Below are 25355 nucleotides of genomic sequence, written 5' to 3'. Positions count from 1 at the left end.
GACATTTTAAGCACAGGGTGGAGCTATTTATGAAGACACGGAGGGCAGACAGAAGACATCGCCAACTGGGATGTTTCAATACGATTTCGCATGCTACAGAAAGGCGTTTTCTAAGCCATCTCTACCAGATTTAGAATAACATGCCGATGACCATTAACGTCAGACCCGAGAAGTGAGACCTGGTGTCTAGAGAAGGGAGAGAGGAATAACTAACCTTAAAAGGGGATTTAGGCTCACAAAGGCTTCAGAATGAATTAAATTGAGACTTACATTAAATCTTGAGTTACTTGTCTGCCTGGACCGTTTTTCTGCCAGTAGATCTTTGACCGTGTGCTTGACTCGCACGCCTTGATACACGCGTTTGCTGTAGTCTCCTGGGACTTAAGCAAATGGAAGCAAGGATCAAAGGTGGATGGAGTGACAGGTTAACCTCCCTGGGGGATGTATTCAAGGGCTGGTCATTGTGATGCTGTTCGCTCAACAGAATGACAGGCTTCTTGAATTTGACGTGGCTTCAGTAGAAGTCACTTAGTCTCTTTCTTTGATAGAAATTCATCCAAGCTCTGCTTACGTGGAAAAAAAAACACCCCCCTATCCCACCTTCTACACAACAGTTGTTCAGAATGTTGTCTTTTTTGTAGCCTCAAGGTTTATTCCAGGAAGGCTTACAGTTTATGCTTCGGTTGCAAGATCAGGAATCGGATGCACCTTGGAATAATGCTTCTTACTACCTGATGCAAAAGTTAGATTTGCATGATTCAGTTTGCAGAGTGACAGCATTCCTGCCATATCATATTCCTACCTGATGTGGGTGAGCTGGTCAACCGGACTGCTTTAAGATTATGTTCCTAAGAAGAAGGCCATCTGTTTCTGTTTACTGCACAATTAAATTAAGCAGTTTTTATTATTGAAAGTACAGTCTTTCAACATGGAGAGTTGCTGCTTTGAAACCAGGCCAAGGATAAGGGAAGAGTCTAATGAATGTTTCCCATTCATTTAACAAATATTTATTGAGCACTTACCGAACCTATTGGTATGCTTGATAATTTACCTGTATTATTTCATTTGATCCATTTTACGAATGAAGAGACTGAGGCTCTGGGGCTAACTAAATTATTTGCCAAAGTCTCGTAGCTGCCAATAAGCAATGGAACTGGGATCCAGACTTGGGTTAGATCGTAGCTCTAACAACAGGGAACATTTGCTATTTTGACGGTGAGGAAATTAAGAGATAACAGACTATAGAGAAAAATGTTTCCCCAAGGTTCTGAAATTGGCAACACTGCTCCTTGGGATAGTGAGCTCCTTGTCACAGAGGACGGTCAAGCAACGACAGGAGAAACTTCTGTTTGGACAATTACAGAAGCATTCGAGCACTGAATCGTAGCTGAACTGCAGGAACTAGAAGATATTTTCTACCTCTGAAATCACGGTTCTGTAATAGGTTGGGATGGTTTCAATTCATTTTAACTGAGCTGTTGCTGGCTTGCTTACTAGCAATTTCAGCTGGTGCAGAATTCAGCATCGGTGTGCATGGCAGAAGGTACTCACACATTTATGTGTGGGCATATCACTAAAAAAGTTCTCTGATCTGGTGAAATTTGTGGATAGTCTGGGATATATTTGACTTCTGAGTCAAATCTCATTACAAAGAGAATAAAAGGCAGGAAGAAAGGAAAGAAGCACAACCCAAACCGGAGGCCGAGGGGCACATCTGATGGAGGAGGCTGCTGGCCCAGTGGGCAGTGCCTACGTGACCATGTGTCCTCTGCTCACGGATGGGGGACTATCACAACCTCCTAGCCCCAGCTTCTTTGTCCCTAAAATCTCGCTGCAGCGTTTTCTAAGATGGGCATGTGAAAATACGCCAAACTACCAAGTTTTGTACAAAATGCCTGGGCAAAATGAAGGAGGGGAAAAAAAAATCTAGGTTCCAAGGCAATGTATTATTTAGTTCAAATAAAACTACACAGAAACCTGATTTCAGCAAAATAAAATTATTTGAATGGTCCTTTGGGTCTAAGTTGGACAGGATCTAATTTTGGTCTATATATCTTCTAACTAAAGAGGCTTGAAGTACTTCTTTCAAATTAGCCTCCAGTTTAAAGCTTGAGGACTTTAAACTTGAGGACTTTCCAAAGGAATCTAGGTGCTGCTTCTAGAATATATGTGATACTTTCATTTTTGGAAAAGCCTAAGGCCACATTTACTCATCAATGATATATCCAAGTATTTTTTATGTGTCAGGCACCGTGTCAGAACTGGGGATATGAAAGAATTTGCTATCTAGTGGGAGGAGAGAGAAACTTAGAAGATAATTTTAATGCAAAGGTGCTAAGTGCAACAACAAAATTATGCCTAGGATATTCTGAAAAACACAGTGTCAATTCCTTGTGAGAGTGGGGAGGGACTGGGGAGGGTAGAGGGGAACCCAAGCTGGAGGCAGGGTAAAGTGGGCAAGAACATTCCAGGCGTCGAACACCTCAGGGGCAAAGTCCTGGAGGCAGGAACAGATCCAGGTGTGTGAGGGAGGAAGTAAAGCTGGAAGAGGAAACAAAAAAGCTCAGTCATGAAGTTTCTGGTGGGCAACAGAGTTTGGACTTCATCCTGTGGGCAATAAGTCATTGGAAGCTTTTAAGCAAGGGAGCAGTATGGTTAGATTTGCATTTTAGATAGACTTTTCTGGCAGCTGTGTAGGGGTGGATTTAAGAATCACAAAGCCACAGGGAGATCAGTCAGGAGGGTTCTAGAAGAAGTCAAGCAAGAGATAATAGGCTCGTTTTTGTTTTTGTTTTTGTTTTGTTTGTTTTTTAGAGAGGGAGGGAAGGGAGATGAGGGAGAAGGAGAGAGAGAATCTTAAGCAGACTCCACACTGAGCGCAGAGCCCAACTTGGGGCTCAATCTCATGACCCTGAGATCATGACCTGAGCTGAAATCAAGAGTCGGACGCTTAATCGACTGACCAACTGAACCCCCCCTGCCAAGAGATAATGGGTTCTGAGTAGTGGCAGATAGGAGGGCAAGGAGCAGACATCTGAAAATTATTTCTGGGTGGGAGGGAAAGAAGAGGGAAGATTCAAGGGTGATTCTCGAGTTTTCCCCATGGGATCGGTCTGGGTACATAAGTTCTGGAGCCATCATGATGTGGTGTAATGAAACCAGGAAAGAGGATGGGGGAGTGTTTGAAAGGTAGAGTCACGTGATGGCACACTTAAGAACAATACTGTCTGTCCGGCACACCGGGATAAGCAGGCCAGGTTGCTACCACGGCCCCAGAGGATCTATATCTTGGGAACTCCTATAATGCTGACTCCTGACACACTGGTTGGGGAAGCTCTGGAGTAAAGATGGAAGTTACAGATGAAAGCCTGGGGGAACGTCCAGATTTGAAGTGTTGTCAGAGGAGGAAGAGAGAAATGAAGAAGATAACATAGAAGAAATAGTTGGAGAAGAACCAGGAAAAACCAGCGGAATAAGGCATCCACAGAATTCAGGGGAAGAGATTTCAAGAAAGAAGGGAAAAGTATGAAAGGCAGGAGAGAATGGTCCAGGAAGATAAGGACAGGAGAGCATTCACTGCTTTCCATCCAGTGGGTGATGTCAACCTTAGCAAGAAAAGCTCTAGAAGTGTAGCTAGAAGCCAGATCATAATGTCAAGGGCCAACACAGGGATGGACATTTCTTCTTGATGTTTGAATGAGAAAAGGAAGCAGGTGTTGGATGATAATTGGAGAGAGCTACAGGGTCAAGGAGAGGTTTGCTTATATTTTTATATCTCTATATTTATGGATCACAGAGATTTGAGGGTATTTGAACAGGTCAGAGGAAGGGATTAAAGATTTAGGAAAAGGGGAGAGATTGATGGCAGGAGGCTGAAGAGGAAGCAAGAAATTGCGGGCAAGGGCATAAGTTGGCTCTCAATCCCTGAGACTGGGATAAAGAAGGACTGGGGAGCGGTGGTGGCCAGGTGGCCTGGTCCATGGCTGAGATAGCTGTTGTGTGCCGGGAAGCAACCTGGAGGAGGAGAGTGACTCAAGCACTAACAGAACAAGACAGGAGGCAAAGCCAGAGAGATAGGTCAAAGTGAGAAGGCACCCCAGTGATCCTCACAGTGTGATCCCTGGACCAGCAGCATCGGCATTGCTAGGAACTTGCCAGACGTGCAGAGTCTCACGCCCTACTCCAGATGTACTGAATCAGAATCTTTAGGGCTGGGGCTAGCAAGCCATGGTTTAATAAGCCCTCCAGGTGATTCTAATGTTTTCCAAAGTTCGAGAACTTCAGGTATACATAACAGGGAGGACTTTATAGGGTTCCTGTTCAGGTGGGGGCCGACTCTAACCTGGGTATTCCTGGCTGAGAGAAAAGGGGAACATCTGGTGATTGATGGTGGGCATGGATGCAGGTCTGAGAAAGAGAAAGGGCTGGGAACTGAAGAGGTCCAGGCTGGATCCCTTGTCTGTCTGCAGTCAGTCTTGGCTTCACTTTTTCCTGCAGGGCTTTTGGGTTGATGATTTCAATCTGATTCATCAATTTGTGCTTTATGTGTATGCCAAAAAGCCTAGAAGAAATATACCTATTTTAAATAAGTTTAACAAATAACCACATGGTAGTTAGTAGAGGGATAAAGTTCATGAGATGGCAAATAACCAGATCAAAACTTCTGAAGTTTTGTCATAAACAATCAGTTTTATGTACCAGTTGGCACTGACTTGGTACAAAGTATGGGCCAAATGCCACAGGGGATGCAAAATAAGTTGAGAACATATAGCAGATGTCCTCAAAGAGATCCTATTTTAGGGAAAGAAATGAGATATTCACATGTGAAAGGGGAGGGGAGGCGAAGAGCACACTTTGGGTGGTCGGTGACAGTTTTGTGGGAAGGGACGGGATTCAGGTTGGACTCAGAAGGATGTGGATGGGTTAGGAGCAGGAACAAAGGTCTTGCAGGCATCAGGCATGGTGTGAACAAACACAGAGGTGGGAGGAGCAAGGCACATGCTGAAAGGGAAGGAACTAGCGTAATGGGAGTTAATGGGCTTAAATGCCATCTCCATGTACATGAATTTCAAATAGATATCCTATAGTCCGGACTTTAGACTTGGATATTCATCTTCACTCTGATGTCCAGGAGACATCACAAACTCCAGTTGCAGGTCCAAACCTGAACTCCATTCTCCCTCTGCATTTGCTTTATCTGGAAACGTCCCTTTTCTCAGTTGGTGGCATCTCTACCTTTCTAGGTGCTCGGTCCCAAAGCTTTAGGCATCATCCTGCATTCTTCTCTTTTTGTCCTGCTTCGCAAACTGTCCTTTAGGAATTTGTGATGGGGCTACCTACAAAATAGATCTAGAAGCTGCTGACTTTCCTCCCCCTCCACTGCTAGTATCCGGGCTCAATCTCGGGTCATCTGTCATGTAGATTACTGCAACAGCCTTCAGTACCCTTCACCCTAGACCTGGTCTGTTATCAGCCCAGGAGTCAGACAAGAAAGCACAGTTGTGTCACTTCTCCTCTCAGGACAATACAATGGCTCCCCATTTCGCTCAGAGTAAAACCAAAGTCCCTAGAATGGCTCTATGGAACCTTGTTCCATGATCCCGTTGATCTCATCTCCTAATACTCTCCCCTTGCTCACTGTACTCCCGCCAGTCTCTGAATGCACCAAGCACACTGCTTCTGCCTTAGGACCTTTGCATTGGCTGTCCACTCCATCTGGATTATTCTTCTCCCAGTTATCCACATGGCTAGATGCCCTTGTCCCCTTCATGTCTTGGCTCAAATGTCATCTTTTCAATGAGAACATATTTAAAGTCGCATCTTTCCCATAAAACATTCCTAGTCCCCTTCACCCCATTTTACTTTTTCTTTCTACGTAGTATGTGTCACTTTATAATGACCTATATAATTTCCTTATTTATTAAGTTTATTGCTTGCTGTCTGTCTGCTCCTTGCTAAAACATAGGCTCTATGAGCGTAGGGATATTTGCTTGTTTTTACTCATTGAAACATCTCATGTGTCAATGCCTGGAATGGTACCTGGCAGATAGTAGGTTTTCGTAATTATTTGTCGAAAGCATCCTTTTGCGGGGGCAGTTGAGAATAGTGGACATGCTGAAGGTCTTGAAAACCAGAGTGTAAAAAATTATGATTTATGTTGTAGGTGATGGAAACCACTAAACCTTTTGAACAGGAGAGTATTGTGACTTTGTCATTTTGAGGGAAGATTTAGAATACCGTTTTGGAAGATTAATCTGAGGATGGAGCCCTAGAATGGGTTGGGGATGAGGAAGCGGGGAGAATGGGATAAGGTAAAACAGAGGCTAACCTGAAAGAATGGAAATGAGGAGAAAAGCACAGATTTAAGAGAACTTTCAAAAGAAAACACACACACACACATACATACACACAATAAAAATGACCACCAGGATTAAGGAAAAAAAACAACAACAACAAGAAGACAGGGAAGAGAGTCACTTTTCATGGGGAGATAAGAATTCAGTTTTGAACATGTGGACTTTGAGGTTGTAGGGACATTATCAGACTCAAATAGCCTACAGACAAGATGGGGGCTCTGACCAGCCCTTCTAAAAAATACCTTTAAAACTATGGTAATTAGAACTACAAAAATAAAGTTCTCTAAGGAAGACTTTGTAGCAATAGAAGAGTAGACATCCAAGCATGGAGCCTTGGAAGCCGCTACAGTTCTGATGCCCAGGGGAAGGCAGGGGACAGGGAAGGTGGGAGCGGGAAGAAGAGGTCAGAAATGTGAAGTACCAGAGTATTAGCTTCAAGGAAATGCAAAAAAGACAGAGCATAGTGAAAGGAATAAAAAGTGTTGTCAAGAATCTGGCACCCGTGGGACGCCTAAGTGACTCAGTTGGTTTAGCGTCTGCCTTCAGCTTAGGTCATGATCCCAGGGTCCTGGGATCAAGCCCCGCATCGGGCTTCCTGCTCAGTGGGAAGCCTGCTTCTCCCTCTGCCCCTCCCCCACTCTGCTCATTTTCTCTCTCTCTCTCTCTTTCTCTCTCTCTCTCTCTCTCTCGCTGTTGCTCTATCTCAAATAAATAAATAAAATCTTAGGGGAAAAAAAAGACATGCTTGATAAATACTTGTGGAGTAAATAAAATGTCTTACAGGAAAATGAAGGCACAGAAAGACCATAGGGTTTGGAAAGGTAGAGATACTCAGAATGTGGGAGACCGCATTTTCCTAAGAGGGGTGGATGAAATCTTTCTCTAGGGCTTCCTGGGGGTGTGGGTGGACACAGGGGCACGAACCCTGCTCTGAAGCAGTGCTACAAAAAAGCAAATACTTACATTTGACATAGCACAAAAAACGAATTCAAATACGTTTTAATTAAGCAATGGAACCCGGTACAATTTCTTTAAACTATCACCTGGAGTATTCTTTGTGTTTCAAGAATTCTGAAAGTTCTTTAACCTGTCCTTTTTAGAGAGGAGTTAAAAATTCTACCAGTATTCCTTTTCCCAAACATTTCTTTCCTCTTGTGCGCTGTCTATTTAAAGAATCCACACCTGCATAAAACCAGGAGATGCTTAAGAGTTTTTATTCAAATACTCTAGATACAAACTTGCATTCAGATCAGTTGTTGAGAAAACAAAGACCTGTGTTTCTGGAGAGAAAGCACAAGCAAATTTATTAAGAAGAATCAACTTATCCTTTAGAATTTGGAAAAAAATTTTGTACGGCTGTATTATGATTATGTACACTCAGCAAACTGTCTCAGTCATGTTCCTCTCCTTACTGCTGTTTATTTTGATAAATAATTTGGACTATAGTATGCTTAATAGTGCTGTTGCTTTATTGTTTTTGAAAATTAAACATTTTTCTCCACCAAAACAAACGCATACATTCTTAAATAGAATATTTAAAATGCAGGCGATTCGTAAAATGTTTTTAGCTATTAAATATCAATACATTTATGGTGTTTATTTAAAGCACTTTCTTATTTTACTATTTTTGATGACACTCTCTGGAATACATTTCCTTGTGTTCTCTAAGCAGGCGCTTGCTATCTAAGGTAAGGGAATGGAGAGAGCTTGAAATAAAAAAAGAATAGAACGGAAAACCATCCCATAACTTTAGGAAAGAGCAATTCATATCTTGAGTCACATCATTTGACAGTGGAAAAATTAAGATAATAGATGATGTCTCTCTGAATTGTAGTCCCTCCTGGTATGGATTGGCACATTCCCACTCAAGACAGATTAGAAGAAAAATCCTGAACGATGGATTATTGATGGACAGTGTCCATGTCTGTTCCATGTCTCCGCCTATCAGGGAAGGGCCAAGAATGAGGTCCCGGATGGTCCGGTATCAATACGGTGTGTTGGCTCACCCTCTGGCTCACATGCCCCTCTCTGGCCCACTAACAAGCTCAGCCTGCCTTGCTGAGGATGAGAAGGGGAGGCAGATACCCACATAGGAATACAAAGTCCTAGCTCTACACCCACTAGAGGCTTGGTGTTTGTGGTTCCATTGCTGATCTGCGGGGCAGATATCATATTAGTTTCACTATGGGAAACCTCCAGGAGAATACAAGGAAAGGCAAGTTCCATGATTAATAATAAAACGTGCAAATATTAATTACTCAGCAGAAAATAACATATACTATTTATGAAAGCTTCAGCTGGAAAGAGAGACTGAACTTTTTTTAAGTGAGGCCAACTTAGTTAAGGTGTTAGGATTCTGCAGGAGTTTAGTTTGCCCACATTGCAGGCACCCATGGCCCCTCCCCAGGGCTACCCTCCTCCTGCCCGAAGTCTCACAGCTAGATGCAAACCTCAGCACTTCTGTCAATTACCCGTTCCAGGCTGCAGTTCACAGATGCTCTTATGTGACGGCTCTATCATCTTGTTTTTTGAGATCAGACTTAGAAGAGTTGGAGCATTTTTAAAAATATTAATTTTTCTTTCAAGGTACTTTACAAGGCATTTTTGAAATATTTGGTCATTATTTATTAACACTGAAAATTCTAATTTTTTTCATCTCAGATTTGTTCCTGAATGGGTGGGTTTTACTCTAGGTTGACACTAAAATCTGTATCCTCTGAGCGAACAAATTGGGAAAGATCTGTAGACAGTTTGAATTCATGAAATGATAGCTCAGGCTCTTCCCTAACACGTGCACGTGGCATGTCCTTCATTCTTAGACTAAGAACCTAAAACAAGATGCATGAATAAAAGATACTTCAAGTTCTATATAAAAGTGGATTCTTCTGCACATTCCTTATAATTGAGAGCTTACCAGAAGTTGTTCCATTTAACACAACGTTTCGCTATCATGGAAAGGAATGCTGCAATACCTAAGTCTCCGTTTTATAAAAATAACGTTCAGTAGAGTTGATCTTTCAAAATAAGTACCTGCCTAAACTCTAGGCAGCAAAGGTAAACCTAACAATTAGTGCAATTCAATGCAACTAGAATTATGAAAATGTTACCAAGAGTTCTAAATTGTCGGTCTCTGGTCTGTGTTTTTATAGTTTTATATGTTCTAGCCAGAGTTTAGGAGTATTTCTTCTTGTCCTTTGCTTCACGTTATGACTTTGCGACGTCAAAAGTACACATTAGGACTATTAAAGTTTTTTTTTAAAGATTGTAATAATTGACATTGACTCACCACTTTCCATTCTGGATGGTTCTGGTGAATTTCCTTCTTAGCAGTGATGCCGGATATCTGGTGAATATTTCCTTGATAAGGGATCCCGGTCTCTGGCAAGGTAAGCCTGATCCTGATGGGAAAGGCTTCTGTATATGGTAGTGATGCTTCTGAGATGACTTGCTTTAAATTTGATTACATGCAAATCCTTTGGTGTCTGTTTCTCTACAATTTGCATCCCCAATGTAGATTATATATAAGGTAATTTTTTCCTCCCCAAGAAGATTTTTATTTAGTAACAATGAGTTTCCATTAGGAACAAACTCCCTTAAAAGTTTATTATGGAAACAAGGGACCCATTATTTGTTTTGTGAATAACAGTGGCATTTTCTATTTCTTTAATTTAGAGCTAGGTTTTAAAAAATAGTGCATATGAAAAAGCTCCTGTGTCCTGGTAGGAAATATAGGTTCTGTGCCTGTAATACGCAGACTGTGGGTAGATAATTTTTAAAAACAAGGCATCTTTCAGATATAGATAGAATTCTAGGAAGAAAAAATCAAAATGAATACAAATGAATACATTTTAATACAACTGGATAGCCTTCTTAGTATATGTAAGACACAAATATATGATCTAAACCAGAGGCTGCTCAACCTGGCGGTACCTCAGAATTAGCAGTGGACCTGGTCAAAACACCTATGCCCGGCCCCACCCAATTCTAATTCAGAAGCTTCTGAAATACTGGGGGGCCTGGGTGTCTCAATCAGTTGAGCATCTGACTCTTGGTTTCAGCTCAGGGCATAATCTCAGAGTCGTGAGATTGAGCCCCACGTCAGGCTCTGCGCTGGGCAGGGAGCTACTTATGATTCTCCCTCTCATAAGATGAAATCAGAGAGGAAGACAAACCATAGAAGACTTTTAACCATAGGAAAGAAACTAAGGGTTGATGGAGGGGAGGAGGTGGGGGGATGGGGTAATTGGGTGATAGACATTAAGGAGGACACTTGATGGAATGAGCACTGGATGTTATATGCAACTGATGAATCAATGAATTCTACCTCAGAAACTAATACACTATATATTAGTTAAATTGATTTCAAATAAAAGATTCTCCCTTTCCTTCTCCCTCTGCCCCTCCCCCCTCTAAAAATAATAAAAAAATAAAACAAACTTACTGTTTTTTTTTAAACAGTCTTTTTTGAGGAATATTCAGTGTCAGGAACTCCTTTAGAGAAAAAAACAAAAACAAAAACAAAAAACCCTAAACAGCCAAATTTTAGGTACTTTCTGACATTTCCCTTATTCATCTTCAAGGACCCACATTGCCGCTTAACCTAATTTTGGTTCTGTCTCCTAGTCCTGAATAGAGTTAGTTTGGTCTGGATTGGTATGAGACTTGGAATTTCAGGGCTCGAAATAGGTATGGTCTGGTAGTCCTCCACCCTGGCTCTGTGTCACATGCTCTTACCCCATTTCAGATCAGTGGGATTTGGACGTCCCCAGGGGTCCGGAATACTGACTCAGGAGGTCTGCAAAGTCTAAACCAATTTCAGAAACTATTAACTTTTTTTTGCCTTTTACTCACTCATTCTCCCATGAAGGTACAGAAGAGTTTTCTAGAGGCTACGTGACATGTGATACATGAATGGAAGAGCAGATGCAAGAGAGTCTAGCTGTTTTCTGTGAAGCCAGATGTTCAGGAGAGATTTGCCAAATCATAAAATAGTGCCACTCTTCTCAATAAATTTGTTTGTTTGGGAAGCATAGTTATTTTTAATTAAAAGGTTTTTTTTTTTTTTTTTTTTACATCAATATGTAATGGTCCATTATTGTTATTTTAAATGAATAGTAAATATCTTTTCTTAATTCTTAGTTTTAATTTCCAATGTAAAATACATATATGTGGATATAAGTCATATTTTTAAAAAGCAGGGTCCTCAATATTAGGGTCCTCAATAATTTATAAGAGAGTAAAAGGGTTCCGAGACCACATGGTTTGAGGCCTGATCCTCTGGAAGAACATCTGTAGTATAAATGAGTTTCTAGAGTGTTCTAATGCACAGATTTGAAAATTTTGTATCTGCACTTCTCTTATGGAGAGAATACACCTCTTATGGTCTCCACATTTCTAAAAGAAAACCAAAAAGGCAAAATTTGTCTCAATTTCCCAGTTTCCAGCACCTGTTTCCTTCACCCCTTTCAGTGAATGAGACAAAAAGCCATAGCTACACTGATCCTATAACCCCGTGATTTGTATTCTTTTTCAAGCAGGGGTCATCCCAATTATTCTTTCTTACTCCTCTAACTGAATAGCTCTATTGTAAAATAAAATAAACATTCTTAAGTGAAGTTTACTATTTCTGCAACAAATTCCCCAAGCATGTTGATTCTTGTCCACATTGCACTGGAAGATTTTAGACCTTTCGAGTAGGATGGAACCATTTTAAAACATGGATACGACACACTTTGCTGATAGAACCCAACCTGCTTAGCACAGCGTTGGAGGCTCCCTATGATCTGCGCCCGTCCTACCTTTCATCATGTCTATCACTTCTTCCCTCCACACAGTCTCTATCCCAGCGTACTGTGGGGTCCTGGGCCACCTGCCTCAGAATCACCTGCAATGCTTAGGAAATGTAGTCTCTCCTAGATTTGCTGAGTTGGAATATCTGATGATCATGCTGGGCAATCTGCATGTTAAGCAAGCTCCACGCCCCCAAGGCTACCTTTACCAAGATGGATTTAACGGCCCATTTCATGGTGCTTCTCGCTTGAATCTCTCTAATGGCACTGATTTCATGCTGCTTTCCATGCCGGTCAGTGGTTTGCATACTCGTCCTTGATCCCCGACCAGGCTGTCTTTCTCTTCTTCTCAATATCCCCACGGCACTCGGCTGTGTATACGGTGAGTGGTCGCTGCAATAGGGCACTGCTATAGGGGGTCGCCGGCCACGCAGAACCCGGTTGTAGAATCCATCAGAAACAACAGTTTCTGGGTACAAGCAGCAAGACAGAAGAGACAAAGCATATCAGAGGAGATCCCGTTACTCTGGTAAAGAAATGCCACCACGAGTATACCTTTCTCTTTCCACGAGTTGAACTCACCACTGGAGTGTGTAACCATTTCCCTGTAGGCTGGTCCTGTATCCAAAACTCAAAGACATATGATTTTCTATCACTAGAAAATCTTATTATCTTTTCTATCATTAGAAAATCTTATATCTATCTAAGCGAAGTTAATGTAGAAATGTCCAGAATCCTGCACAGGCATTTCGGATATTAGATGTCACTGGAAAAGCTGGAATGCATTCATTTGCAACAGATACTTGCTTCTGCTTTAAAATACCCTTTATTTGGTAGGCTTGCTGTATTTGCATACAACTCCAGAATTGTTTACATAGAATTAAATACACTTTTAAAAAAGATCCCAGAAAGGTTGTTTTCTTATCCCAAGGAAAAGAGTGTTTGCAGATTTGAGTGGATGGTTGTTGCTCGAAGGGTGTGGCGGTTAAGTCTTGTCTGTGTTTGCTTCAGTTGCTGGTGGGTTCAGAAACATGGCACGACAGAGACAGGTTGTTGGGTCAAAGAGAGGTCTGATGATGGTCTGGGGCAGCCTGTTAAGAGGGTGAAACAAGGGTATGTTTTGGTAGAATGAACACAAATCCGCATGGCACAGGCATGATTAGTATGTGCCTCCTTTATCCTGTATCGGGAACACCCCTCAGATATTCCAACCACGATGTTTCTGTATCAGCTTTTTTATTCACTCCGGGGCTGGGCACCTGCTGTGTCATTGGGTAGCTCCTGACAACTTGGCAGGGACTTCACTGATAAATTTGCTCTAAGGTAGTTATGGTGGGTAAGGGTGTACATGGCAGGTGCAAGGGACCCTGGAGCAGGCATGCCGAAATGGGGACCAAGGCACCCTCTGTTTCCCCCCACCTTGCCTTTATTCCAGGACTTTCCTATTTTTCTGGCCTATCCTTGAGGGATGGTTGAAGGGAGCAGGTGATTCAGTGGCTGAGTTCCCTTGGCATAACGCATAGGGGCCCAGGGGCTCCCTTATTACAGGGGTGCATGAGCAGAACTGAGGAGATATATGCAGCAACACACGCCTCTTAAATGGAGAAACGAATGGGCACTGTGACATAATACGAAATACATATTTGGTCTCTGCGCTGGGTTCTTGACACAGAGCTCCTAAAACCTTTGTAATTTCCTGAATGACAGGGGTGCTAGGAGCATTTTGCTTTTTCTGATATTGGTGTTTGACTCCAGTTCCTGGCCCAGAGCTCCTAAATCCCTTGGAATTTCCTGGGTGACAGGAACATCTTTTGCTCTATCAAGGTGATGCTTTGTCACCTACGTAGCCTCAGGATGGGGGCTGGTCACCAGGAAGACCAAGCCATGTTGAGAAGCTTGCAACTTCCAGCTCCACACTCCATCCTCTGGGGAGGGGAGAGGGACCAGAGACTGAGTTAATATCCATCTTGCCTACGTAATGAAGTCTCCATGAAAACCCCTAAATTATGTGGTCCAGACAGCTGAAGGGTTGGTGAACACATTGAGATGCCTGGAAGGCAACCTCAGTCGCCTCATTTGTAATAAATCAAGAATAGCAAGTAAACTGTTTCCCTGGGTTCTATGAACCTTCTAGCAAATTATCAAATCCAAGGAGGGGTCATGGGAATTCCTGATGGATAGCCTGCCAGTCAGAAGTACAGGTGAGAGCCTATGGCTTGTAATTGGCATCTGAAGTGGGGAGGCAGTCTGATGGGACTGAGCCCTCAGCCTGCGGGCTCTGCATTAACTCCGGGAGTCAGTGTCAACACGGAGTTAAATTGTAGGACACCCAGTGGCATCTGCTGCGAATTGGAGAATTGCTTGGTGGGTGAAAACCCACACATTTGGTGTCACGAGTGTTGTGAGTAGAGAAAGGAGAAGCATTTCTTTCTTTTAGGCATGAACAAGCACCTGCCCAGTGGGACCAGGGGGCTTCTCACATGCAGACAGACGTTCCTTTTCTGCCCATACCCGGCCAGGTGTCTCTGCTGCTATGGCCTGAACGCCCCTTTCTGGGTTCTGCTTCGTGAGGGGGTCATAGTGATCCTGATGAAGACTGAGCAGAGAGGAGGGGCCTTGGCCATCGTAGTTTACTGCGTAAGGGTGCAGATGGCTCGAAGTAGACCTGACGTACAGAGGAGGACAGGGAAGGTGCCGGATACGGCCACTCTAAGCCAGCTGGGTTGTCTTTTGGGAGATCAGCCTGGGGTGTGTTAACGAGGGGACCTGGCCACTCATCATCCAGTCCTTCTACACATGGCCAGTTTCATGGCCGTAGCTTTTCCTTCAAATCTGAAAATAACTGTTTTGCAAATACTCTGGCCGTGGGCATATGGAAGCTCGGTGGTGGATGATAGACCGTTTCCACTGGAGGGACAGGGAACAGGCAGCTTGTATTCCTCAGTTTGCATGGAAGAAAATGCAGGCCTGGGCCTGCTGGGTCAGAGAAAAGTGATGCAGTTGATCCTGGCGTTTTGCTGGAGGCACGCTGGAGCATGAGGGGTCCGGAGGCCGCACCCCAGGGGGGCTACTTTGGCAGCAGGACAGGCTTCCGGGGGAGGCTGAGCCACAGTCACAGGAGAGGGTGAATGAGATGGTCTGAGAGGCCTTCAGGCATGCAGTTATGTTGTTTCTCAGGCTGTGCCATCCTGTGCCTGCCATCCACTGGACCGTCGGGAAGCACGAGGTTGCTGGAAGTATCTCTTCGGGGCGGGGGAGGGGGATGGGTTTATTTGCTGAGCGGCGCACGGGGCCGGAAGAGGGTTCTTGGACTCTGAGCCTTACAGTTAAAGAAATCAGTCAGTTCCCTGAGCCATTCCAGAATCCATTAGAGGGGGTTTTAGGGATGGGAGAAAAAGCTGCCCGAGCTGGTATATTGGTGCTGAAGGTGAATTCCTACCCGTGGGAAGGTAGGTGAGCCCACTTGGGGATTCTTGCTTCCTTGTGCCTGCGCACACTCGCAGGACGAGCTGGGGGACCTGATAAACCGCCGTAACAAACAGCTTCTCGTCAGGTACAGCCTGGTCTGCAATGATGAGAAGGTCTTTGCATTTATTTGGACCCAGTGTCATATCTTCCTGAAGCTGAGCACCAGTGACTGTGAGACACACCATGATTTTGTGTGTCACTGACACTGCGTTCAACCAGTGGTCAAATCTTGTCAGTCCCGCCTCCTTTGTGGGTTCCCTTCACGGTCCTTCTCTGTACCTTTAGCCTGCTCCAGCCTGTGTTTTCTCCTCCCTGGCTGTTTTGCCTCCCCCTTCACTCCACCTATCTCAACCAACCTCAGAGCTATGATCATTCATCCCCCAACCTCAAGTCCCAAAAGATACCGGATAGCCCACCAAATGCAGGACAGGTTCCTCATCTGGTCCTCTGCAGGGGGCTCTGCCCTCCCCCTTGGAATCTTGTTGGGCTCAGACATTAAACTCTTTTTTTTTAATTTTAATTTTAATTTTTTTAATTTTTATTATTTTTATTTATTTATTTTTTTAAAGATTTTATTTATTTATTTGAGACAGAGAGAATGAGAGACAGAGAGCATGAGAGGGAGGAAGGTCAGAGGGAGAAGCAGACTCCCTGCCGAGCAGGGAGCCCGATGCGGGACTCGATCCCGGGACTCCAGGATCATGACCTGAGCTGAAGGCAGTCGCTTAACCAACTGAGCCACCCAGGCGCCCTCTTTTTTTTTTTTAAATGGTAGTTCTCAAGTTTTTTTTTTTAAAGATTTTATTTATTTATTTGACAGAGAGAGAGACAGCGAGAGAGGGAACACAAGCAGGGGGAGTGGGAGGGGGAGAAGCAGGCTTCCTGCGGAGCAGGGAGCCCGATGCGGGGCTCGATCCCAGGACCCCTGGGCCATGACCTGAGCCGAAGGCAGATGCTTAACGGCTGAGCCATCCAGGCATCCCCCAGACCCTAAACTCTTATGCTCACTGCTTCCTGGTTTTCCCACATTTCATTACTTTCAAGCTTTGTCTCCCCCTGTTCTCTCCCCTGGTAACATTTTGTTCTCCTCTTCTTTATCTCTTGAAATTTTGTGAGTCTTTCAAATCTCATCTCCTGTATGACTTCGTCAGTGAAGGCTTTCCCGTTGTCCTTATTGGAAGGTGATTCCTCCCTCCTTTTATCCCTACAGACTCTATTGTGCTTGTTTCTCTTTTCTGAACATACTTCTTCATTGACTTGCTTCATCTCATTAGATCACGAGTTCCAAGAAGGCTCAGATGGTGACTCCTGCAGAATGTAACCCAGCACCTTTTAAATAGCAAGTGCTCAAATATTTATTGAATATATGAGAATCCTTGAAAATGTGGGGAAGAAATAAATTAGAAGAGTCCTCAAATGACTGTGTGCGGCGAACGGCTTGCTATCTTTCTGAACTGTAGCATAAAGGAGAAGTGAACTTGATTTTTAAGCCACTGGAATTCAAGGTCTTTTCTACAGCAGTTTAGCCTCTCACACAAATCCAGTGGGGAACATACACAAGTCCGTGACGCCACTGACCTCTACAGAGCAAGGTTCTTCCATTCGCTGATCTCAGGGCATGCAAACCAGCTCTGTATGACAGACAGATGACAGTCTTGGGGTGACTCCTCTGGTTGGAACGAGTTCAGGGAGCTCTTCAGTGGTCTCAGCTTTTGCAGTAGGGAGAGACGGCGGTCTGGCAGCCGTGGGGAGGATCAGACGGACATTGGAGAGGCTCTCAACGGGACAACCCTGACCAACAAGGCCACATGACCACTGTTGAGACTAAGTCCTGAGCTCAGTGTGGAACAAGAGGTGAAGAAGCCACACTTCACCCAAAGATAGAACCAACATGGAAAAACGAAAATAAAGGTGAGCCAAAATAGACGAGAGAGAACAGAGTCCGGGGAGCCTGGAGCTTCAGGAACTCGAGCAGAGAGACTAACAGGAAGGTGAAGGGGTGGATGGATGCCAGTCCAGCTGTGCCAGAGGGCAAAAATTCCTGAGGCTCAAATCGGGGAAATATCCTCTGCCTTGGCCTGAGTCCTGGGCTTGCAGGGGCTGGGTGCCTGAGAGTAGGTATATATAATAAAGCCCAGGTACTGAAAAGAACATTTGGCGGCTCATTCTGAGAAAATGTACCAGAACCTTGGTTCCTGCAGAGTCAAGAGTCTATTACACCAAGCACAATGCTAACCTAAACGGACTCGGGACCAATCTGTGTAGATGGACCATCGCTGAACCTGGCATTGACGGACACTGCATTCGGCTGCTTCCTGAAGCTACTTTGGTCTGTGCAGACCTCTCCTGTCTGATCCTTTGCTTACTTGGAATTTCTCCATCCCCCTGGGTTTCTAGAGGTAGGGTGGGGGGAGCCAGGTCAGCAGCCTGGTTTCCTGGGGCTGGGCCCTACCACTCTGCATCGATTTCACCAGTGAACAGCCTCGTCTGTACCAGCACCAAAGCACGAACCTTGCCCAGCGTTCTAGAAGCTGTACTTACACCCTGTTCCCTCAGACTGGACCTCCTAGTTGTCCCTTCTTTCCTGCAGCTCTCCGTCATCACATGCCTGATCTAGACTACAGCTCTGCCGGGGGCGTTGACCTAACCTGCCAACCCCTCTCCTGCAGGAGCGTCGGGGCCACCGCGCTCCCGCTTGATCTGGTCTCCTTGGACTGCTCCTTAACCTGTGCGAAATAAGGGACAAGGGATGGACACCCACTAACAACTCCTGAAACAGCAAGGAAGGAGGGGTCCCCCCTGCAATAGTGCCCTCTGCTCCCCCGCCCTTGACTCAGAGGTTTCTGCATAAACTCAGCAGAAACTGTTCTTTGAGAAGAAAGAACTTTCTTTTGCCCATTTCCCTTTCTTTGCCAGCTCCTTCATCGTCACTAACTTCTCTATTGAGTCTCCCCCAGATGCTGAATACAGCCCACAGTTATCCAGGGGGGCCCACAGTCCTGGGGAGAGATCTTAGGAGACACAGTTTTCCAGTTTGTTGGACAGTAAGTGGCTGGAGTCTGGGGTCCAGGTCTCCTGGATTCTAGCTCTTGCTTTGTTCCCAATATGCTGGGTAAACCCTTACACAGCCTGGCATAAAAAAATGCCTTTTAATGATGTGTGGCTATGGGCTACAGGGAAGGCAGAAAGTCTTTGAGTGGGGGCAGTTTTTGCTTTCCAGTTCCCTTTTCCTGCCTCGGACAGATCGCCAGATCGCCGTTGCCCTCTTTGCCTGGGGTTCTCCAGGGACAGCCTTTGGGGGTATTTTCAGTTTACGCCACTAGGTGGTGCCTCAACCCTATCAGTCACTTACCAAAGGGCTGGCCCTGACAGCTGGGTTTGTGAGCGAGGATTTTTGGGGGTGGACGGGTGGGGAACTGCAGTGAGATGGAAGGAATGTTACTCTTTTCTTCCTGAAAACCCTGGAAGTCAACCTAAATATTCCTTCCATGACTGCCTGTGAAGAAGGAGGCCATTTCCCCAACTTCTCAGTCTTTTCCTCTGACTCATTCCACCTGCCCTTTGCTGCTAATTGGAGTAGGAAATAGCACGTTCAGGAGGAGCCTTTTTCTTTGGGTGGTCCTGGGGTGGGAACTCTTTTCTTGTTCATGAGAAACTGCAAAGCCAAGTGGTTAAGAGCACTTATTGGATTATTGGATCAGATTTAAACCTGACTCCACTTATAAACTGTGTAAACATGGGCAAGTCACATAACTTCTCCCCGCCTCAGTCTGCTCATCTATAAAATGGGGATAAAGAAAGTGACCTGCCTCAGGATTGTTACACTGTGGCAGGTAGCTTTTACTTATTAACACTGTCCAGGTTAGATACCAAGCAAACTTTAGTTTTTGGTAGGTTCAATCTGCCATCTTGCTGGCTCTGGTGAGAGAATATCTTTTCTAGTCTTCTCTCTGAGCGGGAGCTTTGGTATGCCCTCCTGCCCGCAGGACTGGGAGAGCCCTACGTCCGACCACAGGGTTTATAGAAGACAGTGAGCCTCTCCTCTGGTCTTGAGCTTCTTCTGCTTGTCCATACTCTTGGAGGCAGAGCATCCAGACCATACGCCCCTGCTCCAACTTAAGGCTGGTTCCCCTACCCGTCAGCCAGCCCTGGGCACTTCTCTCTGTAATTGTCATGTATCTAGGTTGATATTTTTTCTTTACATTTTTGGGTCCTTTGCTAGATATAAAGCTTTTGAAGTCAGTTTGGTTTAAAAACATTTATTCAGTGGCTGGTTAGTATGCTTCATATCTGTTGGGGCACTGCTCCTGGAGTGTGTATCTTCCAGCAGCCTGGGCGGAGGAACCAGCGCTCTGCTCCTGGGGAACAGTAGGGAATGCAAAGTTCACCCTCAGTGCATTGGGGACTGTGGGGCTGCGGAGCTGGGAAGGGAGAGAGCAGCCCTTCCACACGCTAGCCCTTTCTTTTCTATATCGGGCTGGAAAATAAAACCCACATCTCTTCAGGGGTCTACTCTGAAAATCACAGAGGCAATATCCTCTACTGATAACAATTCTCCTTCCCTCAGACTTATCTGAATTGTCTGTGTTCTATGTTCTTCAGATTTGTCCTCCAATTGGTGGCTTATCAACTGAATGTGGGGGTGAAGTGGGGACTGGAGGATGAGGGGAGACCGAACTCTCCATGGGCTCTGGAATTTCGAGCATGGCCTCCCTCAGTTATCAAGGAGGCACCAGAGGGTCCTGAAGCCTTAAGGGTCTCTTCCCTGTCACCAAGCAGCTGTTTGGCCTCTTCAGCTGGGCAAACAGTCCTTCCTTCCTGACTGGCTCACAAGACAATGAACTTTTTGGATAGGAGAGGATTTCTGTGCCCACGCAAAAAAGACGCACTGTCCCTCTCATCCCTGACAGACAGATTTGTGCCTTGGATTCTGTGGTGAACATATTCTCTTTATTTTTTAAAAGCTTGTGCATTTTTCTGGTGAAGCCTGCTGAAGGCTGTTGAGTGATCTTCTTGCTGATACTCCCAAATGGGAGCTGGAGCCCACAGCTGAAAACCACAGGTGAGAATAATCTGCCATTGTGGAGAGAGCCACCTACCCGTGGAGGCTGGAAGCCACCTCCTCTAGGCTTATTAGCAAGCAATGAATAGTCCCTCTACCACCAGCCACTTGCCCCCCAGCCCCCGCACCGCCACATCTATATAAAAAAACTAAGGCGTGAAGAAGGAGGAGAGAAGAGAAGCCATAGCTGTGCAGTACTTGTGTTGAAAAGTCGTTTCCTCTCTGTCCCCTGGGCAAGGGAGGAATGAGTTAGATGCCACTGCCCTCCTCAAGCCAGTGGCAGGGAGGCTCGAAGGAAATGACCTGTAGCGGCTGGAGAAGGGGAGGTGGGCATCCTGGTCTCCAAGGGGGTGACTTGCTGATGTGCACTGGCCGGTCGCATCTGATCTCACCCGAACAGAGGAAAGAGGACTGGGAGATGGAGGGGTTGAGACGTACGGCCATGGTGAGGACACGAGTGTCTTCCGTGGGCCTGGAGAACACCCTGGGAGGTAGGTGGGCTTGCGTCACTTAAAGGAGCTGCCCCTGAGAGGGGTCCATGGTGCTGTGGCAGTCTTTGGTCCTCTGCAGGTGCAAGCTGTGGGTGGCAGGGGTGGGGTGGGGGAAAGAAGGGGAGGGGTGGAAGAGGTGGAGCCAGGGTTGGGTCTCCTGAGTCAGAGAAGCCAGAGATCCCACATGGGCTGTCTGAAGAGCAGGTGTTTGAACACCAACCACATGGGGGGGTGTCTACAGCTGGTTAATATCACCCTGAGAAAAGGAGCAGCCCTTGAGGAGAGGAACCACAGAGAGCAGTTAAAGGAGAGACCCCTCTCTCTGCCTCCTTCCTGCCAGCATACTGGAGAGACCAAGCCCTGAAGGCGGCTCAGCGCTTCCCAGGCCCTTGCCCTCTCTCAGCTCCTCGGGTCTCAGGTTAAAACCATGCTGATGGGAGGAGACGTCATATGCAAATCCAGTTTGAGGTTAGAGTTTCAACTGGACTGAGTTTTAATAATAAAAAAATAACCAGAAAAGTTTTGAAATCTGCCTAGCATGTCACTAAGGAATGCAAAGGGCAGATTTGACTGAGGTTGCTTGAAGGCAGTAATTAGAGAAAAATAAAACTACGTCATGCTCATACACCACTGAGATGAGACAAAGTAATTTACTAATTACAAGCCGTTTACAAATGATTTGTCCTAAAAGAGATATAGGCATCTCTAAAAGAACTATAAACAAGTATAAATTGGAGAAGGCTTTATTAGTGGGAAATGACAGAAGTTCCTGTTATAAGACACAAATATTTCCTAACAACAATATCTTAATCGAAAGCAAATTACAAAAGGCCACTTGGTTGGGGAGGGGAAGACAGCCCCCAGGTCTTAATAGATTTCCACGCACCTTGAGGTAAGTGTTGAGGGTTAAGATTAAGGATTATTGATTGTGTGTCAACTGTACTACAATTTTAAAAAAAGGATTATTGGCCTAAACTTCTCTTGCTAGCCTTCTTAGAGTAGGCTCAGAGTCCACCCAGCATTCTAAAACTCATGGCAATTAAACATTCCTCAGAGCAGGCTTACATTATCAGAACATCTCGAGCTATTCTAGAATCTACATCCATTTGTATTGATTCAGTCCAAATACTCAGTGTCTAGGAGCTTCAATTCATTCTTTTAGGATGAAAAATGCACCTACCTGGTGTTGGTCACCACTTTTGCCTGGACACTAGGCACACCTTCTCTCAGCCTATGAGACTTTCCTTGCCTGGTCACTGGCCATCAATTGTGACCTAAGTTCTGCTCGACTAAGATTCCCCTTCTCATCGCCCCTGACCATGACCTCATCTGAGCCTAACTTACTAAAATCTCTTGTTTGGCCAAGATCTTTGCTCTGCCTATTAAGCTCTGCTGTCCGCCTTGGTGAAACATTTTCAAACTGTGTCACTTTTTGTTTTAAAACAATTTTGCTGTTTAAGAACACAACATGGGAGGTAAATAAGGACAGCACACTTTGCAAAGAGGAAAGGATACTAGTCGGAAAGCATTTATGGCAGGTTTTCTCTCACAGTATTAAATCTGTGTTTTCTGACCTAAGTTCAGTGTATCTTTCTCCCTCTGCTCTTCACTGGTGCCCTGGAGGCTGTCTTCCCCTCCCCAGCCCACAAAGAAGCAGAAACAAAGACTTAAAGGAGCCTCTGGCCTAATTCAGCAAGAGGAGACTCCCCTGCATGCTTATGTTTAGCTAGAGTTTCCACCCCCAAAGGTGAAGTAAGCCTGGAGGCAGGGGAAAGGGAAGGGGAGGTGGAGGGACTAGGCAGAGTAGAGTGTTAGAAGTGTCTGAAGTGGGGAGGGGAAGAAACCCAGACGTGGTGAGCATTAGGGATGGAGCGAGTGGTTGGTCCTTGTCACCCACAAATCCACCCACTGCTTATTCACAACCTGTGGTCCTACAGTCCTGGATCCTTGCAAGCCTTCCAACAGAAGGTGAAGAATTTGGGACACCTTGTGAGAGAAGGGGCTATAAAGGGAAAACTTCATCCTCCACAGAGGAGGAACTATTTAGAACCCACTGGATCTCCCTTTAACCCAAGGAAACCATGGCCATGGTCCCATTGTTACATACTTCAGGATGAGCTGAGCTGGTTTGCTAGCTCCTGGGTAAAAATGATGTGTTTTAGCTGAGTTTTAAGGTCTGCGTCTGCTAATTCTAGAGGAGCTAAACTCTCAATTAAAAATGTTAATTTTACAGATAATATTTTACCTGGGTCTTATGATAGTTATTGGATGCTCACTTTGCCCTGAACGAGACCTTGGTCATCCCACTGACCTTCAGCGTTGACGGCCCGATCTGGGTCTTTCTGTATTAGCTGTATTAGCCAGCTTTCAAGTAATCAACCCGTGACTTAGCTGGAAACTCAGAAATTCAAGTTCTGGCTTCAAATTATGTGTTCCAATGACAGACTCAGGCTTGACTGCTTTTGCAGAATTAAGTATACACAGATATATCACCGACAAGTCAGCTACCAGTATTTATCGGGTCAATTTTGGGATAGAAAGCACATTTCTTCATGCGAGAATGTGTTTATATATGTATATACGTTACAAAGTAGTAGAAGACATGATTACAGCCCTTGAGGAGCTTTTACAGTTGACCCTTGAACAACACAGGGTTAGAGGCATTGACCCCTGCACAGTAGAGAATTTGGTATAACTTTTGACTCCCCCCAAATTTAACCACTAATCATCTACTGTGGACCAGAAGCCTTACCTATAACATAAACATTTAATTAACACATATTTTGTTATATGTATTACATATATTTTTGCAATAAGTGAAGCTACAGAAACGAAAATGTTAAGAAAATCATAAGGAAAATAGATTTATAATACCGTACCATAAAAAATCTGCGTGTTAAGTGGATACTTGCAGTTCAAACTTGGGTTGCTCAAGGGTCAGCCGTAATCTGGCTAATGTAACATATAAAGTTAGTAGGTCTATGTTTAGAATTATCTTATGGATAAATATTTCTTGGCCCCTGAACAAGTGCATATATAAATTTATAGCAGGACATTAATACTGAAGTTTCAACTAAGGCATTAAGATTCAAAATATGCTGTTTACCAAAATGAGATGTGAGAAAAAAATATATAACTGGAGTCATGCAGAATGTAGCCTTTTCAGACTGGCTTCTTTCACTTAGCAATATGCATTTAAGATTCATCCATGTCTTTTTGTGTCTTGATAGCTCATTTCTTCTTATCATTGAATAATATTCCATTGTATCGATGTGGCAAAGTTAGTTTGTTCATTTACCTATTGAAGGACATCTTGGTTACTTCCAGTTTGTGATAATTATAAATAAAGCTGCTACAGACATTTGTGTGCAGATCTTTGTGTAGACATAAATTTCTCAAATCATTTGGGTAAATACCTAAGAGTGTATGAAAAAAACTATATTTAACTTTCTAAGAAACTGCCAAACTGTCTTCCCATGTGACTGTACAACTTTGCATTCTCACCAATAATGAATGAATGTTGTTATTGTTCTGCATCCTTGCCAGCAGTTGGTATTGTCAGTTTTTGGGATTTTAGCCATTTTAATAGATGTATGGTTTTATCTCATCATTTTAATTTGCAATTTCCTAATAACAAAGAGTGTTGAACATCTTCTTATATGCCTATTTGCTCTCCATATGCCTTCTTTGGTGAGGTGTCTGCTCAGATATTTTGCCCATTTTTTACTTGGATTGTTTGTTTTCTTATTGTTGAGTTTTAAGAATTTTTTTTTCCTATTTTGAACACAAGTTCTTTATTGGATAGTGTTTTGCAGAGATTGTTTTCCACAATCTGTGGCTTCTCTTTTCATTCTCTTAAAAGCATCTTTTGCAGAGCAAAAGTTTTTAGGTTTAGTAAATTCCAACTTATCATCAATTTCTTCCTTTGTGGATTTTTGCTTTGGGTGTAGCATTTAAAAATTCATTGCCAAACTCAGGGTCATCTAGATTTTCTACTATGTTTTCTTCCAGAAATCCCATGTTTTGCATTTTACATTTAGGTCTATTCTTGAGTCAATTTTTGTAAAAGATATAAGGTCTGTGTGTGTGTGCGCACATGTGAGTTGGTGTGTGTGAGCCTGAGTGTGTGTGTTTGTTTGTACATCTAATTGTACCAGTGCCATTTGTTGAAAAAACTATTCTTTTTCCA

General features: G+C 44.2%; 1 protein-coding gene across 1 annotated transcript in view; it reads right to left on the bottom strand.

Moving 5' to 3' along the window:
- The window catches only part of CUNH11orf53 (chromosome unknown C11orf53 homolog), a 494983-nt gene that overhangs the window by 25412 nt on the left and 444216 nt on the right, over nucleotides 1-25355 (bottom strand). Inside the window, exons 10-11 of the mRNA XM_035008894.1 lie at nucleotides 9643-9754; nucleotides 271-380 (exon numbers count right to left, since the gene is read on the bottom strand). Coding sequence (XP_034864785.1) covers nucleotides 271-380; nucleotides 9643-9652 — 120 coding nt within the window. The 5' untranslated portion in view covers nucleotides 9653-9754. The remainder of the gene's footprint in view (nucleotides 1-270; nucleotides 381-9642; nucleotides 9755-25355) is intronic.

Source organism: Mirounga leonina, unplaced genomic scaffold, assembly GCF_011800145.1.
Source record: "Mirounga leonina isolate KUSES-001 unplaced genomic scaffold, KU_Mleo_1.0 Mir_153, whole genome shotgun sequence".
NCBI classification, from domain to species: Eukaryota; Metazoa; Chordata; class Mammalia; order Carnivora; family Phocidae; genus Mirounga; species Mirounga leonina.
The sequence above is the reverse complement of the archived record's forward strand: the minus strand, read 5'-3'. Positions and strand labels throughout refer to the sequence as shown.